The sequence below is a fragment of the Balaenoptera musculus genome, chromosome 11 (genome assembly GCF_009873245.2).
Source record: "Balaenoptera musculus isolate JJ_BM4_2016_0621 chromosome 11, mBalMus1.pri.v3, whole genome shotgun sequence".
Classification (NCBI taxonomy): Eukaryota; Metazoa; Chordata; class Mammalia; order Artiodactyla; family Balaenopteridae; genus Balaenoptera; species Balaenoptera musculus.
Window position 1 is genome coordinate 99,156,033 of NC_045795.1, and position 26,725 is coordinate 99,182,757.

The window sequence follows — 26,725 nt, forward strand, 5'->3', positions numbered from 1 at the left end:
GGTCACACAGCTGGGCAGTGGTGAAGCCGATTCCCATCCCTGCACTCTGGCTTGACACTTCCTGCTCTTAGCCACTCACGCTTGGTGCTGAGGAGTAGACCCTTAAATGATGACTGCTGCTGTTGTTGTTACTATTATTAATTTACCCGAAAAACTGGGAGATGATTGACCGAATGTGTGGAACATATTTTAAGGTCCTTTTTTGGAAAAGGAGGTGCTCACTAGATTTACTTCTCTGAGGACAGGGTCCTTTTGGTTTTCTCTTTCTATCCCTAGCACCTCTGATGATTGGGAGCCTCTGGTGGGTGCTCGGTAAACGTCTGTCGGCCGCTTGAGAGGATGGGAGGAATCCTCATGGGCAGAAATCCTCTTGTGCTCGCTGTCAGGAGACCCACGAGGAGCATTGTGACCATGGACCTGTCACTAGGCCTCAGTCTCGTCAGCTGTAATGAGAAATGGTACCACGGCATTGTTGTGGGAAGTAATCGAGATGCCCTAGGTGGGTAGGGTTTGTGCTGCTCAAACAAAATCTTCTCGTTACTCTGCCTTTTGCTCACTGCTTTATAAATATTTTTCCCACAGACCACAAGGTTTTCTGAGCCTGGATATAAATTACTCACATGTTTGGTCAGTACAGTTATTGATTGACTTGTTTCTTTCTCCCTGTTACAGTCTTTAAAGAACAGTTACCTTGGAAAATGGCAGAGGCAGTTTTCCGTCCCCCAAAGAGGAAAAGAAGAGTGTATGAGAGCTATGAGTCTCCTCTGCCGATCCCTTTCGGTCAGGAGTGTGGTCCTAAGAAGGACTTTAGAATATTCCGGGCCGAGATGATAAACAACAATGTGATTGTGAGGAATGCAGAAGATATGGAGCAGCTCTATGGGAAGGTATGTGCGGGCAGCCTCAGCTCTGCTGCTTCCTGACAGCCCTGAGCCAGCCGTTCTCTCCCCGTCCACCCCCAGAAACAGACCATGAATGACCCATGTGCTTTCCTTGCAGTTTAGGCCAATGTAGGAACAGAATCAGGTGCCCCGAAGCCATAAGCCCAGAGGACAACTCCCAGCCACAAACCCACATTTCGTCAGTGAAGCTGGGTCAGTGCATTGACCTTTCTTGTTTTTTGATTATAAAGGCAACACATGTGCATTGTAAAAAAAAAAAAAAAAAAAAAAATTCAAGCAATTTACAGAAATGTAATGGGTAAAAAGTAAAACTTTCCCTCTCACTGCCACTCCATCCCCAGAGGTGACCGTAGGGTGGCAGATTGTTCTGGCTCCGGACAAACCAGATGGGGCTTCAGCATGTCCTCTGCTCGCTCTCCTGGTTGAGGACCTCTTCTTACATGAGGACGAGTTCCAGTTTTTGCTTTTTCCATCAACGATAGGTTTGGGATGAGATTGGAAGCTTGCTTATTTTTTCCCCCATAGCCAATTCAACACTGGAGGCATTTTTTTTTTTTTTAATAAATTTATTTATTTATTTTTGGGTGTGTTGGGTCTTCATTTCTGTGCGAGGGCTTTCTCTAGTTGCGGCGAGCGGGGGCCACTCTTCATCACGGGGCGCGGGCCTCTTCACTATCGCGGCCTCTCCTGTTGCGGAGCACAGGCTCCAGACGCGCAGGCTCAGTAGTTGTGGCTCATGGGCCTAGTTGCTCCGCGGCATGTGGGATCTTCCCAGACCAGGGCTCGAACCCGTGTCTCTTGCATTGGCAGGCAGATTCTCAACCACTGCGCCACCAGGGAAGCCCCTGGAGGCATTTTTAAAGCAGCTTTATTGTGGTATAATTTACAGCCATAAGATTCACCCATTGTAAGTGCACGATGCAGTGACTGTAATGAATTCATAGAGCTGTGCGGCCACCGTCACAGTCCCCACGGCCCCAGAAGGTTCCCTGGTGCTCACTGTACTTCACCCCTGTCCCCACTCCCAGCCCAGGCACTCCTGATCCGCTTCCTGTTTCTGTCATGTGTCTTCTCTAGACATTTTATATAAAATACATGTTGTAGTCACCTTCCCAAAGTGGGGTACAGTGGCTGGCACTGACCCCAGTGAGACAGGGGTCAAGTACAGTCTCCTCCCCATTCGCAATATGTAACATTAAGCGGAGGCTTTGTGAAGTGCCATACACGTGATTTATTCTGATTGTTCAATCTGGGTGGAGGGTATAGGGTGTTCATTTTATTATTCTTTCAGTTTTCTATGGGTTTAAATATTTTCTAATTTTAAGGAATGGGGGGGGTGGGGAATCAATGTTTCCGGAGTCAGCGGGAAGGAGAAGAGTAGTTCTTCAGTTCTGCGTACAAGAGAATCCGAGAAGCTTTTTGTTCCTGGGGGACGCGGCTCCAGCTTTTAGGCCACTGCTCCTGGTCCACATGTGCAGAGGACATCCTGCCTCTGCCTGCCCTTCACCTTCAGCTTCCCAGCCCGGGACTGAGACCACTACTCACGAGACAGACGAGGTGCCCTGGAAACTTCCCAGCTCCCTTCAAACGATCGGAGAGAGAAAACGCTAAGGTGTTCACCAGTAATGGTGAATTATCTGTAATCAGAGGGAAGATGTCAAGCTGTGAAAAATGCAGTGACTCTCTTGTTAACTCAAATAGTTACTCTCCCTCAGCTAAAAAATTGGTAACTAATCCTGAACTAACTCTATTTTTTCTCTTCCCGGAAGGGTTATTTTGGAAAAGGTATCCTGTCCAGAAGCCGTCCAAACTTCACAATTTCAGATCCTAAGCTGGTTGCCAAATGGAAAGGTAAACTTGTGCAACATTCAGTTCTTTTGGCAAATTATCTTTTTCTTCATTTTTGGCTCTAACACCAGATTATACAGTAAAATTCTAGAGGAGAAGTAACATGCCACTGGCAGTTTTACTGGTAAAAATGACAACTAGAATAATTCTAATCAAGGTGAAAGGGTTCCTATGATGGGTGAAAATGTGTTTCGTCTAATTTCTGGAATTATCAAAAGTGTTATTTAGGCTTTTCTGTTGTTAAGCATTGCTCAGCAGAGTCCTGTGCACGTGGAAGGTACTAGTAATTAAGTGGCTCCTCACCTATATGCAAGGTGGGTTTTATATTTTATTTCTAGAAATTAACCATGACATTGATGTATTTGTTAAAACATACTAATGTATATGGTTCCCATTTGCTGTTCCTCTTTAATTTATAAATCTTTCATCTGGGTGTATTTTTCTAAGGGAGTCTCATGGTAATTACATAACCAATACCAGCAGGTTAAAACAGAATTAGAAAGGATTTTTTAAAACATCTAATTGCAAGAAAAAATACAAATTAAAACTGCACTGAGATACCATTTCAGCAATCAGAGTGGCAGAAATCAGAAAGTTTGACAATGTGCTCCATTGGTGAGCCCCTGAGAAATACTCTCATGCGTTGCTGGTGGGAGTGCAGGTGGTATGGCCATTACGGAGGGGACTTGACTGTCTCGAAAAATCATATATACATTTACTCCCCACCATCCTCCTCTCCCGCTAACCCCTGGTAACCTTAATATGCTTTCTGTGTCTTTGATTTTGCCCATTCTAAATATTTCATATAAGTGGAAACCTTTTGTGTCCTTCACCTAGGATAATTTTTTCAAGGTCTATCCATGCTGTAGCATTTATCAGAACTTTATCCTGAATACTATTCCATTGTATGATATACTTTGTTTTGTTTATCCATTTATCCAAAGATGGATATTTGGGCTGTTTCTACTTTTTGGCTGTTACGAGTAGTGCTGCTGTGAGCATTCACATACAGGTTTCCATGTGGACATACGTTTTCATTTCTCTTCTGTGTGTACCTAGGAGTGGACTTGCTGGATTATATGATAATTCTATTTTAATTTTATGAGGAACCACGAACTGTTTTCCATAACACCTGCATCATTTTACATTCCCACCAGCAATGCGTAAGGTTTTCCAATTTTTCCACATCCTCACCAACACTTGTTATTTTCTGTTTTTGTTTTTGATGATAGCCATTTTAATGGGTGTGAAGTGGTAAAAGTTTTTCATTTTAATGAAGTCTAATTTATCGTTTTAATTTTTTTTTTCTTTTCATGTGCTTTTGGTGTCATACTAGGGAACCATTACCAAATCCAAGCTTGTGTAGATTTTCCCTGTGTTTCTCTAAGAGGTTAATAGTTTCAGCTCTTAAGTTTAGGTCTTTGATCTATTTTGATTTAATTTTTCTATGATGTAGGGTATGGGTCCAGCTTCATTGTTTTGCCTGTGGATATCCAGTTGCCCAATATATGCATTTACTTTTAACCCAGCAATTCCACTTCTGGGAATTTATCTTAAAGATACGCTGGCAAAAATATGAAAAGAAAGAGCCCAAGGCTATTCATTGCAACACTGTTTCTAATGTTAAAAGACTGGAAACAACCAAAATGTCCATGGAAGGTGGGGATCCCAGCTGAATGAACTATAGACCATTCATATAATGACACGCTGTGGAGCTGAGGTAGGAACGGGCCATCACTAGGATATATTTCTCAGCAAAGAAAGCAAGGTAAAGGAAAGTATGCTATGGCTTATCTAGGGGGAGGGGAATATAAATATATTTTTGAAATGTAAAGAAGGATAAAATCATAGTTTTTTTTAATGCCTGTGGTCAAGGGGATGGAACAGGATGGAGAGAGAGGTGAGACTATAGATTTGACCTTGGAACCTTGTAAATGTATTACATGACAACAAGGTGGTGTAGCCACAGAGGAAGCTATTTTGAGTGACTTTAAAACATGGGAATTTGACTGTTCAGTCCTAATGGGATAGACTTTGTATCTCCTGCCACAGTGTTGTTTAACAAACCACCCCAAAATTCAGTGGCTTTCAGCAGCAAGCAGATTGCTCATTTGAGTTTCCAGGTTTGCTGGGTCGGTCCACTGATCTAGGCTGGATGTGCTCATCCGTCTGGTTAGTTATGGGTCCACTGGCTGCACTATTAGAAGTCCAGTGATGGGTGTAGCTGGACTCACTGGTGTCTGGTTGTCTGTTGGGTGGCTGTCAGCCGATCTAGGATGGCCACAAGCGGGATGGGGGAGGGGAGGGTACCGGGTATGTCGTCCTCCACAGGCCAGCCCGGGCATGTTCTCATGGTGATTGTGGATGTACTGAACCATTTAGAGATGAAGTGATATGAGGGATCTGTTTCAACGTAATCTGGGGGCCAGGGGAGTGGGCAGAAGAACAGGTGGAGCACCATTGGCCGTGAGTTAATTTAAAGCTGAGTGATGGGAACATGGGAATTTATTATACTGTCCTCTCTACTTTTGTATGTTTTCAATTTTTCCATAGAGTTTTTAAAAGGGAGAAAAAAAGTAGAGCAAGTAGCATAATGACCCTGCCTGTCCCCATCACCCGGCTTCAGCAGTTACTAATGTTGGGCCCCCCAAAAAATAGAAAGTTTTCAAATAGTGTAATGGTCTTAACAGTTGAGAATCTTTTCCTGATCTATGTAGTAACTAAGTTTTAAGTAGGGTAGAAATTTGAAGGAAATGAATTTAGGCCAAGGAAACAGATTAAGGTTGTGGGCTGCCCTCAGGAAGTAGATCTCAAATGTCCATTTCAACATTTTGGCTTCAACCTCATCGTCTACCCCCTCTCCACCCACCCTCTTCTACTCGTTGGTACCACGGCCACCTTGGGCTGCTGGCCGATGTGTGAAACTGCCATGCGTTTGCCATCCCCAGCCTTTGTGCATGGTGTCCTCTGCCTTTTTCCCCTGGTCCGCCTGGCGAACTCTTACTCATCCTTCAGAGCCCCACTCAATTACTCCTTCTCCTTTGTGTTTTTTCCTAACCCTTCCAGGTAAAGTAAGCCAGTCCCTTTACAATACGTACTGTCCTTGCTCAAGAAGGGTTAGAATCAGCTTGGGTTAGAATCAGTCATGTCTGGTCTGTCTCCCCAACTAGAGTGTGAGTATCTCAAGGAGAGGGGATTTGCTTTATTACTTCTGTATATCTTGTGCTTGGCACATGGAAGGCTGTCAGTAAAACGTGCAAAATTGTAGCTTGTTGTTAAATTACCAGAGGAGGGAGGTCTCCTTAGGTCAAATTACTAAGGAGATAGGAGTCTGTGAACTCACCTCCCTAGGATTTTAAAGCCGAACATCATCAATTCCAGGCCTTTAGAGCACCAGAGAGGAGGCCGAGTATGGAAAAGGAAAGATGAGCTGCCCAAAGGCAGGGTCAGGGAGGACCAGGACAAAAACCCACACCGTTAGTGACCTGGTCAACATTTTACACGGAAAGACTCTTCCAGCCAGATGCCTAGAGCTGGAACTAGAGCCTGGAACTCCCAAACCCACATCCAGAGCTAACACCGCCATGAGATCTACTTCAACATCCCTTTCCTTAGGCGCATGTGAGCAGCTGTCACAGAAGATGCTTGATGGAACACGGAGAACGGGGGTAAAGTGTGTAACTTTAGGGCTTCGGTACTCTCGCCTAGAAGTTGAGGGCCTGAGCGTTCGGAGGTGGCAGAGTTTCCCCTTCCATGCTGTCGCTGCTTAGCTGGAGTGTTGAGAAGGATTCCGAGGTCACATCTAAGCCCAGCAAGAGCCCTGACGGGTCAGCGGCGCCTGCCAGGGCGTGGGTGCAGGGAGTGATGGTGTGTAAAGCACCTGTTTAGCTGCTTGGACAGGATTCATCAACCTTCTAGGTGTGAGATTTTGTGAATCTTGAAATTCTTTGTCTTTTCTAGGTTATCAGTGTTTTCCCCCTTAAGGAAAATTTGTCTAAACTAATACAACTTCTTTGTTGTTGCAGATATGAAGACAGACATGCCTGTAATCACGTCAAAAAAGTAAGTCTTGGTGGACTTTGACCTTGGGCAAAATTATGGTTTAAATCAGATCTGTTTTCAGGTAGCCTTTTCTGGTGTGGTTGTCCACACCTTTTTTGTGTGTGTGTGGTAGTAGTAGTAGGTGTGTCCTTGAAAATTTTGTCTGAATTTAATGTGAATCAAATCATATTTGAATTGTACTAAGTTTATTTTTAAAAATAATCCTAAGCCAAAACCTTTGCCAGTTAAATTCCTTCCAAAATATGAACGCTAATCCTGTAACGTATGTTGTCTGTAAGCACTAAGGTACTTAGGTTTGGAGCTGGCCTCCTGCGCTGTGTGGGCGTAAACAGCCCTGTCCTTCATCGCTCCACACTTGCGGGGTTAGAGGAAGCCGCTTTCCCAGAGGCTCTCACACAGACCCCCCACACAGCCATGATCCTTCCTTCCTCTGGGCTTTTGTTTATGCTGTTCGCGTTTCCCAGAACACTTCTCCCTAAGCTACCAGGCACGCGTGCTGCTGGCTATTCCTGCACATCCAGCCTACGTGCCAGTTTCCTGGGGCGTCTGCGCGCCGCCCTTTCCTCCGCTGCCCCCGCAGAATCTGCCTTGGCGCCTGTCGCTGTGCCTTACATCACACACTGGGCTTAGACTGTCATTTGTCAGAGGGCAGGGACCATGCCTGGTTCCCCTCTGCAGCCCCACACCCAGCGCTCCCTTGGTAGGATTTTGTTGAGTAAATGTTCCTCATTCTAAACGCTCGTCATCCCTGCGGGACAGCTCAAGTTGCAACTCTTCCATGAAGCCTTCTGAAACCGCTCAAGCCTACAGTGGTTCTTCATCTTGCTTCTGGCACGTACTGACAGAATCTGACAGCTCCTTTTCATGCTCTGAAACCCCACGGCCAGGGAGTGCCCTAGAGGCAGTGGCACCTGGGAGATCTCAGGGGCTGCTCTGGCCATAGCCACAGGCTGGGGACGGCGTGAGGCCTGAGAAGACCTGGCCGAGCCCCCATTCCACTGGGGACTGCAGTGTAGACAGGCTGCTGCAACCAACACTAGGATGCAGAAACAGCAGAAGCCCGTTCCTCAGAACCGCATTCCGATCGGGCTGGCAGGACAGATGACACGGCAGCAAGCCCGTTTGAATATGTGAGGTTCTTGTTGGGGGAGACTGCCGCCCCCCCCCGATCTGAAGGTCATCCCTCAGGTAAGCTCTGTAGAATGTGCAACATTCCAGGAATTTTATTGACCCTTGCGTCAGTTTCCTAGGGCTGCCGTAACAAAGTACCATAGACTTGGCGATTTTTTGTTTTTGTGTTTTTTTTTTTTTGGCTGCGTCAGGTCTTAGTTGCGGCAGGCGGGATCTTTGGTTGCGGTGCGCGGGCTTCTCTCTAGTTGTGGCACGTGGGCTCCAGAGCGCGTGGGCTCTGTAGTTGCGGCACGTGGGCTCTGTAGTTGCAGCACGGGCTCAGTAGTTGCAGCGTGCAGTCTCAATTGCCCCACAGTACGTGGGATCTTAGTTCCCCGACCAGGGATCGAGCAGGCATCCCCTGCATTGCCAGATGGATTCTTAACCACTGGACCACTAGGGAAGTCCCAAACTTGGCAATTTAAGAGAACAGAAATTTATTCTCACGGTTCTGGAGGCCGGAGGTCCCAAATCTTCCGTTTGCAGCGAACATCCTTCTTCACCTCTGGGGTGAAGAAGGCCAGTAATTACTGGCCTTCTTCACCCCAGAGGTGAAGAAGGATGTTCGCTGCAAATGGAAGAGGTGTGTTTGAGGGCAGAGGCACCTGAGAAGCTGAGCTGTATTCAGATGGCCCCGCTCGGTGTTCCTGGGGCCCCGGCACGGGTCTGCATCACCCGGCCCTTGGCTGCTTCTCATCGCAGCTACCACCTCCTCCTGCTCTCCCCTTATGTTTTCCAACTTGTACGTTTTACTCTTCTCTTCCTGCTGCTTCTCCAGCAGTGTTCAGGGTTAATCACAGCAGGACTTTTTAAGGCATCGCCAGCCAGTGAGAGGACAGCTTCTGCTCTGTGCCCCGTTGCCGTGTGTCGATCACAGGCTGAGTCAGAGGCTTTCTTCCACAGGCTTTAGCAGCCGCTGTTGCATTAAGCTTCCATAAACAAACATCTGAGGTCATTAGAGGCGGGAAAGCGGTGTGATCCCGGCATTCGGCAGAAGAGCAGAAGGTGTCAGGTGCTGAGTGGCTTAGCCGAGAATCACGGAAGAGCCAGCTCCGGAACCCAGATCCGGCACAGTGCTCGACCCACACGGTTGCCCCTGCTCCCGAAGAGCGATTCATTAAGGTGTACGTTTCCGTCCATTAAAATGTCATTTGTTTTTTTAAATGTAATAGGTATTGAGTCAAAATGATTTTGTTTTTCCAGTCTCCCCGAAAAATCCCACAGTCATAAAGTAACAAATATTTATTGCACACTTACTATGTGCTGAGCACTTCACATATCTCCTCTGCTTTCATCCTTGCACAGCCCCCTGAGGCAGGTACAGTTATCCCCGAGCCTTGGAGGGGAGGGCACGTAGCTGGTACGAGAACCTCATGCTCACAGTGAGGGCTTGAACTCACATCTGCCTTGACCGCTCTGCTGCAAAGAGCTGAGCGGGGACCTGTGTGCGTGTGCACGCTCGCACTCTCTCTCTCTCTCAGTTCCACGTCTCCTGCTCAAAGTGGGAACTGTTGAACCTTTAATGCTGTGGTTCTTTCACATATTTTAAATCAGGGAATTTGATGAAAGTTGTGGATCCCTTCCCCAGGAAAATACACATGACACGAAAATTTGTGTTCAGACACAGGAGATTCATAGACCCATGAAGGCTTTAGCCAATGTTACAGGTGACATGAAGAGCATAGATCCTTTTAGATCTCTCATATGAAAGTCCTTCTAACTGCACATGAGAGAGGCTGTACCTTTCATACAGGAGAGGAGACACCCTGCTGCTCGCTGGGCAGCTACGTTTTATGCTGATTATAAAAAGGAGTGCATACGTGATCCTTATGAGGTAGTAGTACTATTATCTCCATCTTAGGGGTGGGGAAACGGCACAGAGCAGTTAAGTCATTGGCTTTGTCACCCAGTTATGAGGGACAGAGGGCTGAACACAAAACGTGCAGGACCAGAGTCCACGTGTGTAATCACTGCACCGTCCTGCCTTGTAGCCGTAGAGCAGCCTTGCCAGGTCTTAATCTTTACATCTAAGGTACAGTCCCCAGTATATAGGGCTGCGTGCTTATCCCCGTGTAGGATAAGCAGGGTGTGGACAGCTTGGAGATTGTTCTGATGAATCAGGGTTAATCAGCCACAGATCTTTTTTTTAAAAACAGCAAAATGGGACTTCCCTGGTGGCAGTGGTTAAGACTCCGCCTGCCAAGGCAGGGAACACGGGTTCAAGCCCTGGTCCAGGAAGATCCCACATGCCGCAGAGCAACTAAGCCTGTGCGCCACAACTACTGAACCTGTGCTCTATAGCCCACGAGCTACAACTAGTGAAGCCCACGTGCCACATCTACTGAAGCCCGCGTGCCTAGAGCCCGTGCTTGGCAACAAGAGAGGCCACCTCAATGAGAAGCCCACACACTGCAATGAAGAGTAGCCCCCGCTCACCGCAGCCAGAGAAAGCCCGCGTGCAGCAACGAAGATCCAACGCAGCCAAAAATAAATAAATAAATAAAATAAATTTATTTTTTAAAAAAACAGAAGCCAGCTTCCTTGCTTCACTGTGTGTAATTATCAGTTTATAGACTATGACATATCCCATCATCCATACACAGGCAGGATACTCAAGGTGAAGAGAAAAGTGACATCTGTCTTCCCACAAGCCACGTGTCTTCTTCGATGCTTTGCAGACTGATTGCTGTAGGTGGAGGCAAAAAGTGCTTGAGTTTTGCAATGTCTTTCGCCTTTGCGGATCAGATTCCACACACGTGTGGCGTCTTATGTCACATGACGCAGCCCAGCAGCCTTGTCAGGTGTTGACGCTGCTTCAATAGGCAGAATCCTTTTGTCTTGCCTGTAACTTTTTGTAACTTGGGAAGTGTTCAGGGCTTGCCTTCAAGTTTAAGAAAGTAAGCATGTATTTTCTCATTAAAATATACTTTGAAAATTATGGAAAAAAGGGCCATTTTTTTATTAAGATGCTTGGGTGTATGTAACTATAATCATTTCTTTCCATACACAGTGGAGACATTAGTAAGTATTGTACTGTGAAAAATGTTTATTAAAATTCTCATTTTGCTTTCCAATACTAAACAAAGACTTTTTGCTATGACTGAGATACATATCTGAAAACATGACATCCAAAATTGAAAATAATGCAAAACAAACCCTGACAAAGGATGGCCATTTTCTCTTTAAATTTACCTAAACCATTTGGTCCACCAGTTTTAAATTGCATAAATTTTCACACTTTGTTAAACTGGGGTCATTTTTTTCAAATTAAGCAAATTGATGAAGCTGTGTAATAAAAACAAAAAGTAATAGGGCTTCCCTGGTAGCGCAGTGGTTAAGAATCCACCTGCCAAGGCAGGGGACGTGGGTTTGAGCCCTTGTCTGGGAAGATCCCACATGCGGTGGAGCAACTAAGCCCATGCGCCACAACTACTGAGCCCGCACGCCTAGAGCCCGTGAGCCACAACTACTGAGCCGGCACGCCTAGAGCCTGTGCTCCGCAACAAGAGAGGCCACTGCAATGAGAAGCCTGCACACCGCAATGAACAGTAGCCCCCGCTCGCCACAACTAGAGAAAGCCCGCGTGCAGCAACGAAGACCCGACACAGCCAAAGATAAAAAAATAAAAAAAAAAAGTAGTAAATAATTATCGCAGAGCAGTTAGAAAATGCAAAAAAGTATAACGAAAACAACCTATAGCCCATCATTGAGAAGAACTATAGACATTTTGATATACTGCCTTCCCATCTTTTTCACACATTCCACTGTCTTTTAAATATTGAAATTTAAGTGTTGTCACTAACAGAATTTCTACTTGACAGGTATCAGCGTAGCGTGGAATGGGCCACAAACCTCATGCGAAGACGAGGCCAGGATGAGAGCACAGCGCGTAGACTCCTTGAGGATTACACGAGGCCCCTTCAGCATCTTTGTCTGCAAAGGAATGAAGAGGGCCAGTTGTGTAACGAGCTGAACTCTGAAATGGTTTCCAAAACGGAAGGCACAGAAGATAGAGAGAAACTTTCTGCCACGAATGGGGTTGCAGGAAAGTCGCGTGATCTGGAGGATCCCAGCAAGCGATCAGACCGCCTGCAGGAGGGCTCCGGGCCTGACCCGATACCTACCCACGGCTCCGATGAACACGTGGCGGAGGTCACCGCTCCTCTGCCCCTCGTCCACTGCGGCAAACACGATGCTCTCCTCCCGCCCTCTGGCGCTCAGCCTGGAGACAGCAACCAACGAGCGGGTCTGGTCCCGGCCAGGGAGAGAGGGCCTGAGCACCACTACGTGCTGGTGGAGGAAGTCGTGTGTGACGCGAGTGAGAGGGAAGACGCCCCAGGTGGGGACGTAAGTAGAAGGAGAGAGATCACCTCCTCCAGAGCCATCTGTGTCTGGCCCAGAGGAGATGCTGGCCAACAGGGATGTCCCTTACTCGGAACCAGTAGCAGGCCCGTGTTCAGCACCCGGGACATGTGAGAGCTGGTGCAGGACCCACACTGCAGACCCTTCAAGGGCACCAGCCAGCCCTGGGTCCCAGCCCTGAGGGCTCAGTCGTCGTGAGGGCTGTTTCAGCTGAAACTTCAAAGTCAGTGAATAGCTTAACTTTAAAAAATATATGAATATATACACAATATTTAAATAACATATATCTGTAATACATAACCTAACACGTAAAGTAAATCAGGTCCAGTAACATTCTCTCCCTTGCCAGGGAGAGTAAGAAATGCAACGGTAGTTACGCAGTCTTGAGTGCAGCGGTGGGCAGGGGCTCACGTGGGGCGGGCAGCCCTCACAGGAGGAGCCTGGGCGCAGGACTAGGTCCACTTCATTAAGGGACCTACAAGATAATTGCCCCAGCATCACCTGTAGCAGCTAAAAGTGAGAAACAGTCTAATAGTTAAGTAACATGAGAAACACCCGTTTGAAGAAATATCTCGCCTTTAGAGTGGAGTTTATGAAGTCTCATTAAGAACCTAGGCATATGCTCGTGAGGTGCAGTTGGGTGAAAAAAAGCAACACATAAAACTGACCAACAAAATGATCACAACGGCAGGAAAAGTTCATGGGCGATAAAAGAAAGGAACTAAGTCAAAATGTTAATACAGTTGACCCTTGAACAACATGGGTTTGAATGTGGGTCCCCTTATGAAAGAGGATTTTTTTCAGTAGTAAATACTGTACTGCTGCACGACCTGCGGTGGGTTGAATCTGCAGATAGGAAGGAGTGCAGATGTGGAGGGCCAGGGCTGGCTGTGAGCTACGTGCAGACCTTCGACTGCCTGGAGAGTTAGCACCCCAGCCCCCTTGTTGTTCAAGGGTCAGCTGTAGTAGAAAAACGAAAACTTACTCTTCTACATAAATAAATTATTTTTTAACAGAATTAATCCAACAAATGTGAATCTGGGAAATTTAGAAGAAAACGTTCGTTTTAAAATGCACCCTCCTCCAGGTAACATGTAGTGCTTCCATTTGTTCTGTATGTATTTTATTTTTCTCTTCAGTTGTCGCCAAAAAAGAGACTGATATGCAGAAGAAATCCATTTAGGATCTTTGAGTACTTGCAGCTCAGCCTGGAAGAGGTATGTTCCCGGCATGTCATCTTCTCAGCTGTCGGTCTCTGGGCCCGGGCAACGGCATATAGATGAGTCCGCCTCAAAATGCAGTTCTGCGTGCGGTTCAGCACTGAGGTCGCCGCAGGCAGAGTCCACAGTCGGCCTGCCTGCGTTTCACTCCTCGGCCTTCATTTCATCGATTCTAAGATGTCCATTTGCGGGGGGCCTGCCCCGTATCATCCCACAGAGGTTTCAGGGGGGTTGTCTGAGCACTTCTTTTCACATCAAGGTTTCAGATTGCCCAAATATTGTGTTACTAATTTTTACCAGCTTCTAAAAAACATACACGTTTATTGAGACACGGAGTACATACCATACCATTCATTCTTTTAAAGTGTGTAGTGGTTTTTAGCATATTCATGGAGTTTCACCAGCTTTTCACAGGCTTCGACGCATGCCCCGAGTCATGTAGTGACTGCTCATTACGTAAATGGATTCTAGGTATTTCCTTCTGCAGAATTACCAACACGTGTTCCCTTTACTGCATTCTCAAAAGTTGTTGCAAGTGGCTTTCTAAACCTGCCTCGTATTTTCCGTCTGATTTGGGTCCTGTGTTCACGCGGCCATCAGTCCCCGCTTTTTTGCTTATGTCTGTACTGTACCCGGATTTGACGACAGCGCCCCTTCCGCTGTCTCCTGTCCTTGGCTGTGCCCTTCTGCAGGGGTGCTCCTGCCTGTCTGGAGGCTCCTGCAGCAGCTAGCTCAGTGCTTGGCGTATCTGTTGGTCTCAGGCAGTGCTTGTTGAAAGCGTCCACGCTGGTCATTTCATAGATGTGTTCACAGAGAAGTGATTGTGTCTCCGTATTCTCTTCACCTGTTAGTCTGTGCTTCCTTCCTTGCAGTGAGGCCAGCGGTACAAAGAACAGGCTCTCAGAGCAGGAAAGGATGTTGGGATTTATTTACTCCATCTACTCATTTTACAAATGAGACAGCTTAGTCTACTGTTGAACACAGTAGCCACTAGCCGCATGTGACTGTTTAAACTAATTAAAATTGTGCAAAATTAAAAATTCTTTTCTCGGTTGTGCCAGCCACGTTTCAGATGCTCAGCAGGCACACGTGGCTACTCTGTTGGACAGCGCTGGGGACACCATCCTCTAGGTCCCTGACCTCTCTGAGCCTCAGATTTCTGCTCTGTAAGATGAGAGTGATGTAACACCTTGTTCATAATATGTTCTGGAATTAAATAGTGCACGTGATGGCTTCAGCACTGTGCCTGGTGTATCGTAGATGCTCAGTAAGCATTGTGCCTGCTGTTTCTGTTATTACCATCATTAAGTCACTTGTAAAAGCTATTTAGTGGCTGCTTGGAACTCTTGCAATCAGTGTTTAGCAGGGACTGCCTATGTGCCAGGCACTGGGCTGAGTCCTAACAGTCCAGAGATAAGCAGAACGTGGCTCTGGTCCTAAGACAGCCAAAGATTGCAGCTCAGTGCGATGGGCACCGTGTGGTGCGTGGGCTGTGCCAGTGCTGCTCCTCTCGTGCCCCACGTCTGACGTCTGTGGCGCTTGATAAGTATTTGTTAAATGGATGTGTACAAGGTGGGATGGGCACAGAAACTGGTGGGGTCCAAAGGGATGCGAGCCACCTGGAAAGACTTTACAGGGTTGGTGGTACCTGCAGGTGTTAAAGGGTAGATAGGGGATTGCCACGTGGACACGGGGGACGGCAGGCCCTTGCGTGCAGCGTGGTCCCAGAAGCGGCCGCCCAGGAGGGGAGATCACGGAGGGCGCGTCTACGAGTAGGGGGTCTGACCTGGTCCTGGTGGCACCGGGGCACTGCAGGCGGCTGTGCAGGGGAGTGGCAGGGACCAGAGCTGGCATCCGGGTGAGGGCAGGCTGGAGGGCTGAGCCGTCAGGAGGCAGCCAGCCTCTCGGCTGTAGGGGCGGCAGCAGCGGGCGGAGGGCGAGGCTTCGGTGTCAGAAGCTGGGGGCTGAGCCTCACTGCTCCAGGCGGTGACCAGCTGGTGCTTTTCACTGACTCTGTTGCTCCCTCTTCCCGCACACCCGCTGAAGGAATGCCACAGTGATGGGAGACAGGAGATGAGGTGGTTCTCATTCTTGGAGGCCGCTCGCTTCCTGAGAACATTCCGGAGACATGTTGCAGAAGCTTCCAGGGAGCGTGCAGTTAAACCCGGCTCCGCTTCCCAGTTCTGTTTTGGCAGGTTTCCTTGGATGAATCACCCATGTTTGGTGGCACCACCCGTACAGTGTAACATGTTTCCATAAATGTCCCTCAGGAACACGGGCAGCCCTGCTGTGGTGATTCAAAGCGGTTCTTAGGTTTTGAGAATGGTAACACCGAGCTGACTTAGAGATCTGTCTCTGAGAGCTGTTTTTCATGTTAACGCTTCAGGCCCTGACCAGATTTAGTGACAAGACGTTAAAACCATCATTAAGCTCATCCGTCCATCTTATTAGTACTATCAAGTAAAAACTTACTCATGAGCTCTCGAGGGGCTAGTCTCCAGCCTCCACAGACCTCCCCGGTCTACTGATGACTTAATTCTAAATAAAGCCAACTCCATTGGATTAAGATCCTCCCCATCTATAATAAGTGCCTAAGAGCAGCTTGCATAGGTTCATAAAAGCCATTTTAGGCCAATTAAAAACGAGGCTTTGGTTTCATCAGTTCTTAAGGAAATGTGTGTTTGCTGATAATGGAAAGTTTCTGAAGAACTTAGATTCTGATGGATACCAGGAGGTCATCTCTTCCTAGGCAAGGACTGGATTGAACCTTTCCCAGCTACAGTATCTTTTTAGAAAGGCAGGGAAACGGAAGTGAATTGAGCAGTTAGGTGCTTTGCATGCTTTTTTTGGGGGGGGTGGGGGGTGGGCTGTGCCTTGCGGTTTGTGGGATCTTAGTTCCCCGATCAGGGATTGAACCTGGGCCACAGCAGTGAAAGCAGCTCCTAACCACTGGACCACCAGGCAACTCCCAGCATGGTCGTTTAAGTCTTCATGAAATCTAACCTCATTAAATCTTTAAGAAGGCTTGATCATCCCCATTTTCTAGATGAGGTGGGAGGGTTTAAGTGATACTTCCAAGCTGTTAATGAGATTTCAGCCCAGGTCTGCTTATCTCAGAGTTATCTTCCTGTTCTACCACTGTGAACCCAGAAGGGAAAGTTGAGGGAAAACGAAAGGGAAAGCAGGACTTGGCGTTTTGAGGAACCACCTTTTCTTTTCTGTTGCACCTTTTGGCCACCATCTGTGTCCATCTGAAAAAGCAGTGTTTGTGTTAATAAGTAGTGGGCCACAGGAGACCAGGGGGCAGGCTGTCACCAGTAGCTAAAGGAGAAGCAGGGCAGTGTCCACCCTGAGGAAACGGAGCTGAGAGACCTGCCCTGGGCGGCCTGACCACGTGCTCCAGACCGTGGGCGGGATCCACACCTGTTTCTTTATTCTTTCAGCACACGCATTGAGCCCCTTCTCGGTCAGGGGCACGGCAGGCAGAGTTTCTGTCTCACAGAGTTTACGTTCTAGCTGGAGAGACACACCTAAGAAAGATACTTTCAGGCGAACATAAATGCTCTGAGGAAGTCAATCGGGACGGGGTCACGCAAACTGGGTGGTCGAGGAGGAGCTCTCTGAGGAGTGACCTTTGACTCCGGGTGTGGGAGCCGCAGTTACACAGGCAAAGGCAGGACTGAGCTCAGTGTGTCCGGGGACGGAAGTGAAGCGACCCTGTAGGGAGAGCGCTGGGCGAGTGCCACGAGGCGCCTGGGAGCCAGGGACCTTCACGTGCTGAGAAGGTAGCTCAGGCTGCCCTAGGGGACGGGCTGCGGGGCCAGAGCACAGAGGCCTTTGCAGAAGTCCAGGTGGGAGGCGGTGGCGGCCAGGATCAGGGCACTGGACCCAGAGAAGCAGGCCCAGCAGGTAACCACCTGCATCTTCAGAGAAGCTCTTAATTTGGATCTGGGTAGAACTACAGTAGTTCTCAGGGACTTCCCTGGTGGCGCAGTGGTTAAGAATCCACCTGCCAATGCAGGGGACACGGGTTCGAGCCCTGGTCCGGGAAGATCCCACATGCCACGGAACAACTAAGCCCGTGCGCCACAACTACTGAGTCTGCGCTCTAGAGCCCCCAAGCCACAACTGCTGAAGCCCGCGCACCTAGAGCCTGTGCTGCGCAACAAGAAAAGCCACCGCAATGAGAAGCCCGCGCACCGCAACGAAGAATAGCCCCTTTCACCACAACTAGAGAAAAGCCCACGTGCAGCAACGAAGACCCAACACAGCCAAAAATCAATCAATAAAATTTAATAAATAAATAAATAAAGTAGTCCTCAAAGCATTGTACTCTTAAAAATTATTGAAGGACCCCAAGGAGCATTTTTATGTGGATTATATCTGTCAGTGTTTACCAAATTATAAATTAAAATGAAAACTTAAATATGTGTTTATTAACTCATTTTAAAATAATGATAATCAACCCACTATACATTAACATAAATAATATTTTTATTAAAAATAACTCTATTGTTTCAAAACAAAACAAATCCAGTGAAAAGAATGGCATTGTTTTTCATTTTTGCAAAGACTTTAAGGTCTGGCTTAAGAGAAGTCCGCTGGATTCTCACATGTGCTGCTGCGCTCAGTCTGTTGTGGTGTCACGTGTCTTGGAGCCTCTGGGGAGAATGAGTATGAACGAGGCCAATAATGCCTTGATCTCACAAAATGGTTTTGACTTTGAGAGCTCCTGCAAGGGTCAGGGGGACCCCAGGATCCCCAGTCTGACCACACTGCTGTAAAGAGAAATGTCATCAGGTGGCCAGGAGAGGATGACGGTGGGTTGGATTGGGGCAATTCCTGAGGGTCAGGAAGGTGTTTCCTTAGCAGGACCTTGTCGCTGCTTAAAAGCCCTGCACTTTCACAGCCAGTGTTCTCTTGAGTCTTGAGCCCTGGGCTGGGAGGAAAAAAGCCATCAGCACCACTGTGGTGGGACAGAAGCCTGAGGGCTCAGGGCAGGGACCGCCTTCCTGCTGCCACCTGCACCAGAGGGCCCTCCAGGATACCTGAAATCTCATCTTCCATCCTCATGTTAAAAAAGAAAGTAGCATTTAGAGCCACTGTTTCTTCGTCACTGACTGCTACAGACCAGTCTCACCTGAGCTGTTCAGGCGTGAACGCAGATCCTAATCCTCTTCTCCGGGCAGAGCCAACACCGGGGCCTGTTTGCTGTTGTCAGTGCTTGGCATCGTCTTGTTTTTGTCAGAAAGTTATTTTTATTTCCACGTCAGTGTGATTTTACTCAACTGGGCCCGACCTTGTCTGCCGTTCCTCTTGCCTCCCTATGTGAGTGAAACATGGTGCCTTTTAATGAAGTTAATGGAAAGATGGGGTTTACTCGATCGGAAATCACTTTACAGCAAGAGTGACCAAGAAACTCATTTGGTTTACACAAACCAAGTCTACGTTGCCCACGTTCCACAATTTTCTACTTATTTTTTTCTATAAATTCTTAGTTTAGTAAGGCTATTTGACAGAGGAAAATCCAATGAGCAAAGGTTTCTGTTGTTGTTTTTGCTATTTACATTGTTTTTCAGTTTAGCTGTGTGGTTTTAATAAAGAAAAAATACATGGAAAATTTCATAGAAATGTTTTGTACTGACTCTAAACCATTTTATGACATTCATATTTTAATCCTTGAAGTTTGAATGAACCATTTATGTTTAAAAATATGTGACAATTTGGATGGTGATACGGACATTAATTTGTATTTAAGGCAAAGAGAAATCAGTCTGTAAAATAATTTCTCAACGTGGAACAGTTTCTGATGAGCATTTTCTGCTTGCCCTGTTTTTAGGCCTTCTTCCTGGTCTATGCTCTGGGATGTCTAAGTATTTACTATGAGAAGGTAAGATGTTTTATTCAGACATAGTCCACTTAAAATTTCCCTGATGTTAAAAGCAGGTTGTAGTAATTTCCATATTGCTTTAATACAAATGTGTCCACTTTCACTGGTTAAAATTGGAATTGAATTTTTTCTCTAAGTTTAGGCTTTGGGTCCTGAATTGGGATTGTTCAGGCAAAAGCCAGCTTTGACCCTTTCAGACTGAATTTCATTCCCAGAGACTAGGAGGAGAGCAGTATCTTACATAATCAGGAAATCTGTCAGAGCGGTACCAAAAATTAACAGCAAAAATAGAAACTACCCATGTTTAGCACCTGCTTCGGTAAAGGCTGTGAGTTAGGAGCTTTATATGCAGTAATTCTAGTCCTCACTTGCGCCTGTAAAGACTTTTATAGACGAGGTAACCGAGGCTCAGGAAACAAGTAACTCACCCAGGGTCACACAGCTGGTCTGGTTAGAATTAGTATTTGAACCTCTGTCAGGACAGCTCCAAAGCCCATGATTTTGTGCTGTATCCTGCTGCCCTTAGCAGAACGTTAATCCCAATGCTTGCCTCCTGGTAGAGGAATTGGGGGGGTGGAAGGCGAGACTTCACCATACACTTTTGTACTTCTTGAATTTTAGACCATGTGAATCCAATACCTATTCAGAATAATTCACGTGAAATTAAAATTAAGATGAAAAAGTTAAGCAGAACATTAGAACAGAGAAAATACATTTTATTCTGTTGTTGGGGGTACGTATTTTGTCATTCATCCGCTTCTAACTGTGTAAGTCCCCTTAATGAGTATTCCAGTGGTTTGGAAGCGGGTGTCTGGCTGACAGGTGACCCATTGTCTCAGAGGGGGGCCATCCTTAGCCCACCCCACCTCCTCCCCTGTGCCTTCACTGACATTTGTCGGGGCGTTCCAGCTGCTCCGAAGAACCCATAGCCTCTGAAACTTGGTGGGCTGTCCAAGCTGGAAGTTCAGCCTTCTCCACAAGACTGTTGCTTGTTTTGGAGGGGGGGTGGATTTCAAGACCACACACATATGGAGTTTCCACCTTAGGAACAACTGTTTTTTTTTTAAAAAAAAAGGAGAAAAGTAAAAACAAAAAAACCCAACTCTAGCTCATATTTATGGTGTTAAAATCTCAGGCTGAGACAAACTGAGCAAGTCTCATTGAGTGACTGATCCGTAAACCAACTGAAGGACTGGTCGTTTTACTCAGCGCTGAAATGAAGTGGAAAACCTTCCAATCTTACCTGGTCTTTCCTGTTGTGTTTTTGTGTTGACACATCAGAATGTTCTCTGAACCATTCTCAGTGTCTTCAAGTCTGACCTTAGAAACAAAATTCCCTTTGAAGCAGTTGGATTACTAACTTGTGCCTTGAGATTAACTTTCTAGTTTCAAAGACTAAATGGAACATCTTTTTATAAAAACTTTTACAGAATTATTTTTGGCTTTTCTGAACGTGGCCTGACATACCGCAGCTACCCATTAGGGTCTGTGCATGCTGGAACACGCGCCCTCTGGCTTTGGTGGACACCCGGCCCGCCCCCATTCCTCTGCCTGGACTGTTCTCCCACCAGCAGCCCCTCCGCTGCCCTCCCCCGCTTTGCTTGGCTGCTTCCAGTCTGCAGGGTTGCTGTCTCAAGGGGGCCTCTCACAGGTCCTCTGGGGCAGTGCTGTCCAGTAGAAATATGATGGGAGCCTCAGATGGGAGCCACATGCATAGTTTTAAATTTTCTGGTAGACACATTAAAAAGGTTTTTTTTTATAAGTCAGCTGAAATTGATTTACATTACTTACATAGTGTATTTAACCCAACATATTTAAAATTGCTGGGATAATTTATATTCTTTTTTTCATACTCAGTTTTGAAATTCAGTGTTTTTTTTACACTGGCAGCACATCTAAGTTCAGGGGAGTGGCTGGCTGCCGCCACACTGGACAGCGCGGGTCTGGATCTTGTGGTTAAACCCTTCGTCATGGGCACCGTGTTTGTTTATCTTCAGCTCACACTTAGTATAGATGTTGTTGATTCACCGCCTGGTTAATGGGTGGATACATACGTCATAATGCTTTGTTTTCCCCCAACAACTGTAGGAGCCTTTGACGATTGTGAAGCTCTGGAACACCTTCCATGTAGTTCAGCCCACGTTCGGGACTACGTACATGGCGTACCATCACTTCCGGAGCAAGGGCTGGGTGCCCAAAGCGGGGCTTAAGTACGGAACAGACTTGTGTAAGTGATTCTTGGCTTGGCAGGTGTGAGAACCAGGGTTCACATCAGATCCTGGGGTGAAAATCGAATTGGTTATATGTGCTGTTGCTGTTTTTTCCTGAGGTGATAGATGTCCTCCTGCCTTAGATAAGAATGTTTGGATCGGGGTGGAGGGTATGTTTTCCTCTCTTCCGCTCTGAGATCTTAGAAGAGAGTCCACAGCCCCTACCCCCGCCTCTCATTTAGTGTGTGATCGTGTGATGTAGGGCAGTCCCTTATCTTCTGGGGTAGTCTCATCTGGCAGATTGTGTGCAATACCATTAATAATCATTGTATAACTGTGGTGGTAATCGCAGCTGTCATTTATTGAGCCCTTGTTGTGTGCCAAGCATTGTAGGAGACGTTTGACGTGCGTGACCTCGTTTAATCCTAATAGCAGCTCTACGAGATCAGTGCTCACCGTCCTCATTTTTCTGATGGGGAGACTGAAGTTGTGAGAGAAAGGGTCATTTGCCCCTAAAAGTCGCCAGGGTCAGTAACTCACAGTCCTGGGCTTTGAATGCTGGAGCCCAGGCTCTTGGAAACTTCTACACAGCACTGCCTCCCTCATCTTTATTTAAAGGAGCGGGTAGGGACCCGGTGAGCACCTCATTCACCAGATAATTGCTCAGGGTCTTGTGTGAGCCAGATCTTCTTAGGTGTCAGGAACACAGAGGTGCACAAGACAGACAAAACTGCCTGGATGGAGCTGCTCACGTGCTGGGGGGGGGCGGGGGGGGAACAAGCAAGCAAACACATAAATACGTACTGTAATGTCAGGGTACTAAGAAAAATAAAGCAGAGTAAAGGAACAGAGTAAACAGGAAGTTAGGGTGGTTAGGAAAGGACTCTGAAAAGATGTGCCCCAAACAACAACAGAAATGTGACTACAGTGAGGGAACAGGTCACTTGACAGTCTGGGGAAGAACACCCGAGGCACAAAGGAGCAACCAGTGCAAAGGCCCCGAGGCAGGACTCAGGAGCAGCACAAGGACAGTGCGTCTAGAACTTAGAGGTCCCAGGGGGAGAGTGACGTGAGGTGATGTCTGGGAGTTAGGCTGGGGACGGTCACAGGCTGGGCAAAGACTCGGGGTGTTATTCTGGTTATTGGAAGTCTTGGGAGATTTTGAGCAAAGGAGTGACTTATATTCAATAACTTGATTTAGTGGGACCTTTGTGTGCTTTCTTACTGATAGACGGCGGGGGGCGGGGGGTGGGGGACGGGGATGGAAGCAGAGAGAGTAGTTAGGGAAGCTGACCTGACCAGCCCTGCGGACAGAATGATCGGGCTTAGCTCGAGATTAGTTTGCCAGGTTTCCAGATAATTGCGTGGCCCACAGGTCACAGCGTTTCAATAAGTGGCGTAGCTGTTGCACTGCCGTCACTGGCTCCCCGCCCTGCTCTCCTTTTCCTGCCCCGTGAGAATAGCCGCTCCGTGTGAGCGCTTGGCAGGCCAGTGTGCTCACCGAATGGGCGAAACCTGAGCAGAACTTTCCAGTCGACCAGGCCGCAGTGATGCGCTCTGAGGAGGTAGGGGTAACGGAAAGAGCTCTTCGGGCTCACACCGGTTCCATGTCTTACTACCTGTGTGACCTCAGGGAGGTCACTTCATCTCTCTGAGCTTCCATTCACTCATCATGTAATATGGATAACAACATCTTTATAAGACAGCATCTTCTTTATAAAAAATAAAACGTTGCTGGGGGAAGGGACCTCTGTTGAGTGCCTTGTAAGCATACCTTATTGCATGTGTTTTCAGTACTCGAGCCATATTTGTGGATGGTGAGTAGAGAAAACTTTCCTCATTTAAAAATAAACTGCCTTATAAAGCTGGATGAAAGGACAGACAGATGGACAGACTTTTAAAAAGAAAAGAAATACATCAGCTGTTGTTTCCCAACTCCCCAAGGGCTTTGCCCCAGGAGGGGTGTATCGTGCACTTGGAGCTGCTTGTGTGATTAGCGTGAGACCAGGTTTCTGGCCCAGCAGTGCCATGAAGGGTGTCTTCACATTTCCTGCTTTAGGGAGAATTCAGGAGCTGCGCTAGCCTGGGGTGAGAGGAGCAGCTTCCTAAACTTGACCTCTTCTCCAGGCACGGCTACATGGTGCTGCTGGTCTCTTAACAGTATCATTTTAATTTTGAAGGCCAGTGACATGATCACACATACCCTAGAACTGCCCACACAGGCTACACCCAGGACGTGCTCCCTTAACAGTTGTTTCTACTCACAGAGGTAATGACTCATGACAAAGGACCGTTAGGAAATTCACATCTTATCAGGGAAACTCTTCCCTTGACTAAGTCTTGTCAATCAGATTTCATTCCAGGAGCTGCACTTGGAACAGGTGATAAGATCTCAAATCAGGCACAGCTGCCGGCCCAGTTGACCTTGATTGCCCAGTGCTGAAAACCAGGCCAGAAATCACTTGGGAGCCTTTCCATACATCCCCCCCACCCCAGAAGCTCCCGTGGCTGCTGGCTCGTATGGTGACCAGGTGCCTTGGTGCTTTTCTTCTCCGGTCTTATTTCATCTTCATGCTCTGTGAGGCGTGTGGCGCTCACCTCCTTCAGTAGCTGAGGAAATTGAGGTTTCGAAGGGTCAGGGGAGTTGCCGAGGGTCCCACAGCTGGCAAGTACAGAGATTAGGGCTGTTTGGGTCCCAGCTCTGTGTACTTCCCACCACACCTGAGTAACATTGCCAGCCAGAAAGCCGAAAACCAACTCCAGGCTTCTGTTGTTGTCTTACACACGCAGTTACTGGTTGATTTAACTTGATTTAACCCGAAGTTCTAGTTACTCCTGAGCCTCCTTCCCACCCGTTCCAGTTTTGGGTTCACATGGACTAAGTTTGATCATGTGATTCCCCAGCTCCCTGCAAATTAGAAGTTGCAAAACAGGTAGGAGGAGGGGAGCCGTTAGAAGCCAGCAGAGTTACGGGATGTCCAGAGCATAAGAACCGTCACTGGTCGTGGCATCGGCCCAGAGCTGGTGGCTGGCTCTGCCCCCGGGGACAGGCACTGGGGCCCCGTGCGCCTCACAGAGCAGGGAGGTGCACCATCCTCCCATCTCCATCTTCAGTTCTTTCCCAAGCCACCCTCCTGGCTTATTCTTCTAATCAGACTTTAAATGTTTTTGTTAACATTTTCCACATGTGCACACATAATCCATATTAAATCATAAATGTTTTTGCATGCAACTCCTGAGAATATTCTCCTCCATAATTATGGCATCATATAATACCTAAGAGAAATCAGAATTATTCATTAATATTATTAATCAGAATAATTAATAATTCATTATTGATTACTTATTAATATTCATTAGTTAATTATTCAGTAATATAATATCATCAAAAATATCCAGTCCGTATTTCAGTTTTCCCACTTGTCCCCCACAGTGTCTTTTGTGGCTGTTTTGTTTTTGATTTTTTTGACAGGCTCCACTCAAGATTCATTTATCACATTGAGTGCATTTACCACTTTTAGTTTCCTAGGGAGGCCATGAGAAATGACCACAAACTGGGAGACATAAAGCAGCAGAAGGTCTAGAGGCCAGAAGTCTGAAACCACGGCATTGGCGGGGCCGTGCTCCCTCCGGTCCTTCCCTCTTCCAGCTTCTGGTGGCGCCAGCTGTTGCTTGGCTGTGACTGCATCCCTCCAATCTCTGCAAAGATCCTTTTTCCAAACAAGGTCACATTCACAGGTCCCAGGAATTGGGACGTGGACATATCTTTTGGGGGCCACCATTCAACCACTGCAGTCTCTTCAGTCTTTTTTAATCTAAAAGAGTCCCTCCACCTGTTTGTTTTCTGTGACGTTGACTTTTTTTGAAGAGTCCCGTAGGGTGTCCCACAGTCTAGGTATGTCTGACCACTTCCTCGTGGTTAGGTTCGGGCTTGCCGTTTTTTTGCAAGCACGGGTGATGTGTGTCCTCACCGGGCCACGTCCAGGGGTGCCTGATGTCAGGTTGTCCTACTGCTGGTGATGCCATTCGTTTGCTAGGGCAGCCATTGTCGGGTGTCTGCACTTTTCCTTTTGTAGTTCACAAGCGATTTGTAGGGTGACACTGAGTATCTGGTTCCCTAGTAGTTACAGTGGTTGCCCGAAGTGATTACTGCACTGATCACTGTGTTCTGACTCTGTCATTCCTTCCGCATGTCACATCTGGTGTTAGTGTAAGAAAGCACGTTTCCTCTCTTCTCTCTCTTCATTCAGACTTTATTTTTAAATACCCACTATTTCTTAGACTTCTGAAGCTTTCATCTTTCTACTTGGGAGGCATTTTTGTAAAACTATTTCATTTTTCCCTCTGAATACACTGTTACCATCGTTATCACTATTATCACGGGTAACTTTTCGAGCACCTCCACCTGCATTATTACCCCCATTTTCCATAAGGAGATTGAAGCACGAGTGTCATCATATGGTCTTCGCACTGCTGAGCCTTGAATTGGGGTCTCACTGATGCCATGTTTATGCTTTTAACCCCTAAGTTGCACCTCCATCGTAGTCAGGCATCTGAATGGCCCGAGTTGGGGGTCAGAGCTGCTTTCAAGCTGTGTGACTTTCCAGATGCATCTTAGGTGAAGGATGTGTAACTGATCATAGATAATAGCATATGAGGGCTAGAGAAGATTTTAATTTCTCCTCATGTCTTCATTTTATGATTTTGGAGACTGAGGCTCAGGGAAGTTAATAATGTGTTTAAAGCCACACAATCAGGAGTGGCAGAGATCAGGCCAAACCGGAGCCCCGAATTCAGTCTCATCCCAGTACAGGGTCTCCTTCCACTGCACCACATCCCCAGAAATTGAGAAATGGGTGTTTAGATATTTACTTAAATGTGGGCCCTTACACAGTGAATTTGAGCTGACTTGCCAAATACTTTAAATACAACTTAAATAGGAAATATGTTCATAAGAAGGAAAGGTGACCATGGAGAATACATGTGAAGGGTTACTGTATCATCCATTGGGTCCTAAACTGGTTCTGACCTCGTGGTGCATGAGCTAAAGAGAAACATGAT

General features: G+C 47.0%; 1 protein-coding gene across 3 annotated transcripts in view; it reads left to right on the forward strand.

Annotated features, from left to right (window-relative positions):
- TSEN2 (tRNA splicing endonuclease subunit 2) overlaps positions 1–26,725 on the forward strand; it is a 37,162-nt gene that overhangs the window by 5,260 nt on the left and 5,177 nt on the right. For 2 of the 3 annotated variants that reach the window (XM_036869005.1, XM_036869006.1), the window contains exons 2-9: positions 277–499; positions 673–887; positions 2,672–2,753; positions 6,776–6,812; positions 11,804–12,329; positions 13,484–13,561; positions 19,404–19,454; positions 21,543–21,681. In XM_036869005.1, coding sequence (XP_036724900.1) covers positions 340–499; positions 673–887; positions 2,672–2,753; positions 6,776–6,812; positions 11,804–12,329; positions 13,484–13,561; positions 19,404–19,454; positions 21,543–21,681 — 1,288 coding nt within the window. In that variant the 5' untranslated portion in view covers positions 277–339. The remainder of the gene's footprint in view (positions 1–276; positions 500–672; positions 888–2,671; positions 2,754–6,775; positions 6,813–11,803; positions 12,330–13,483; positions 13,562–19,403; positions 19,455–21,542; positions 21,682–26,725) is intronic. The other variant, XM_036869007.1, reaches the window with a different exon arrangement.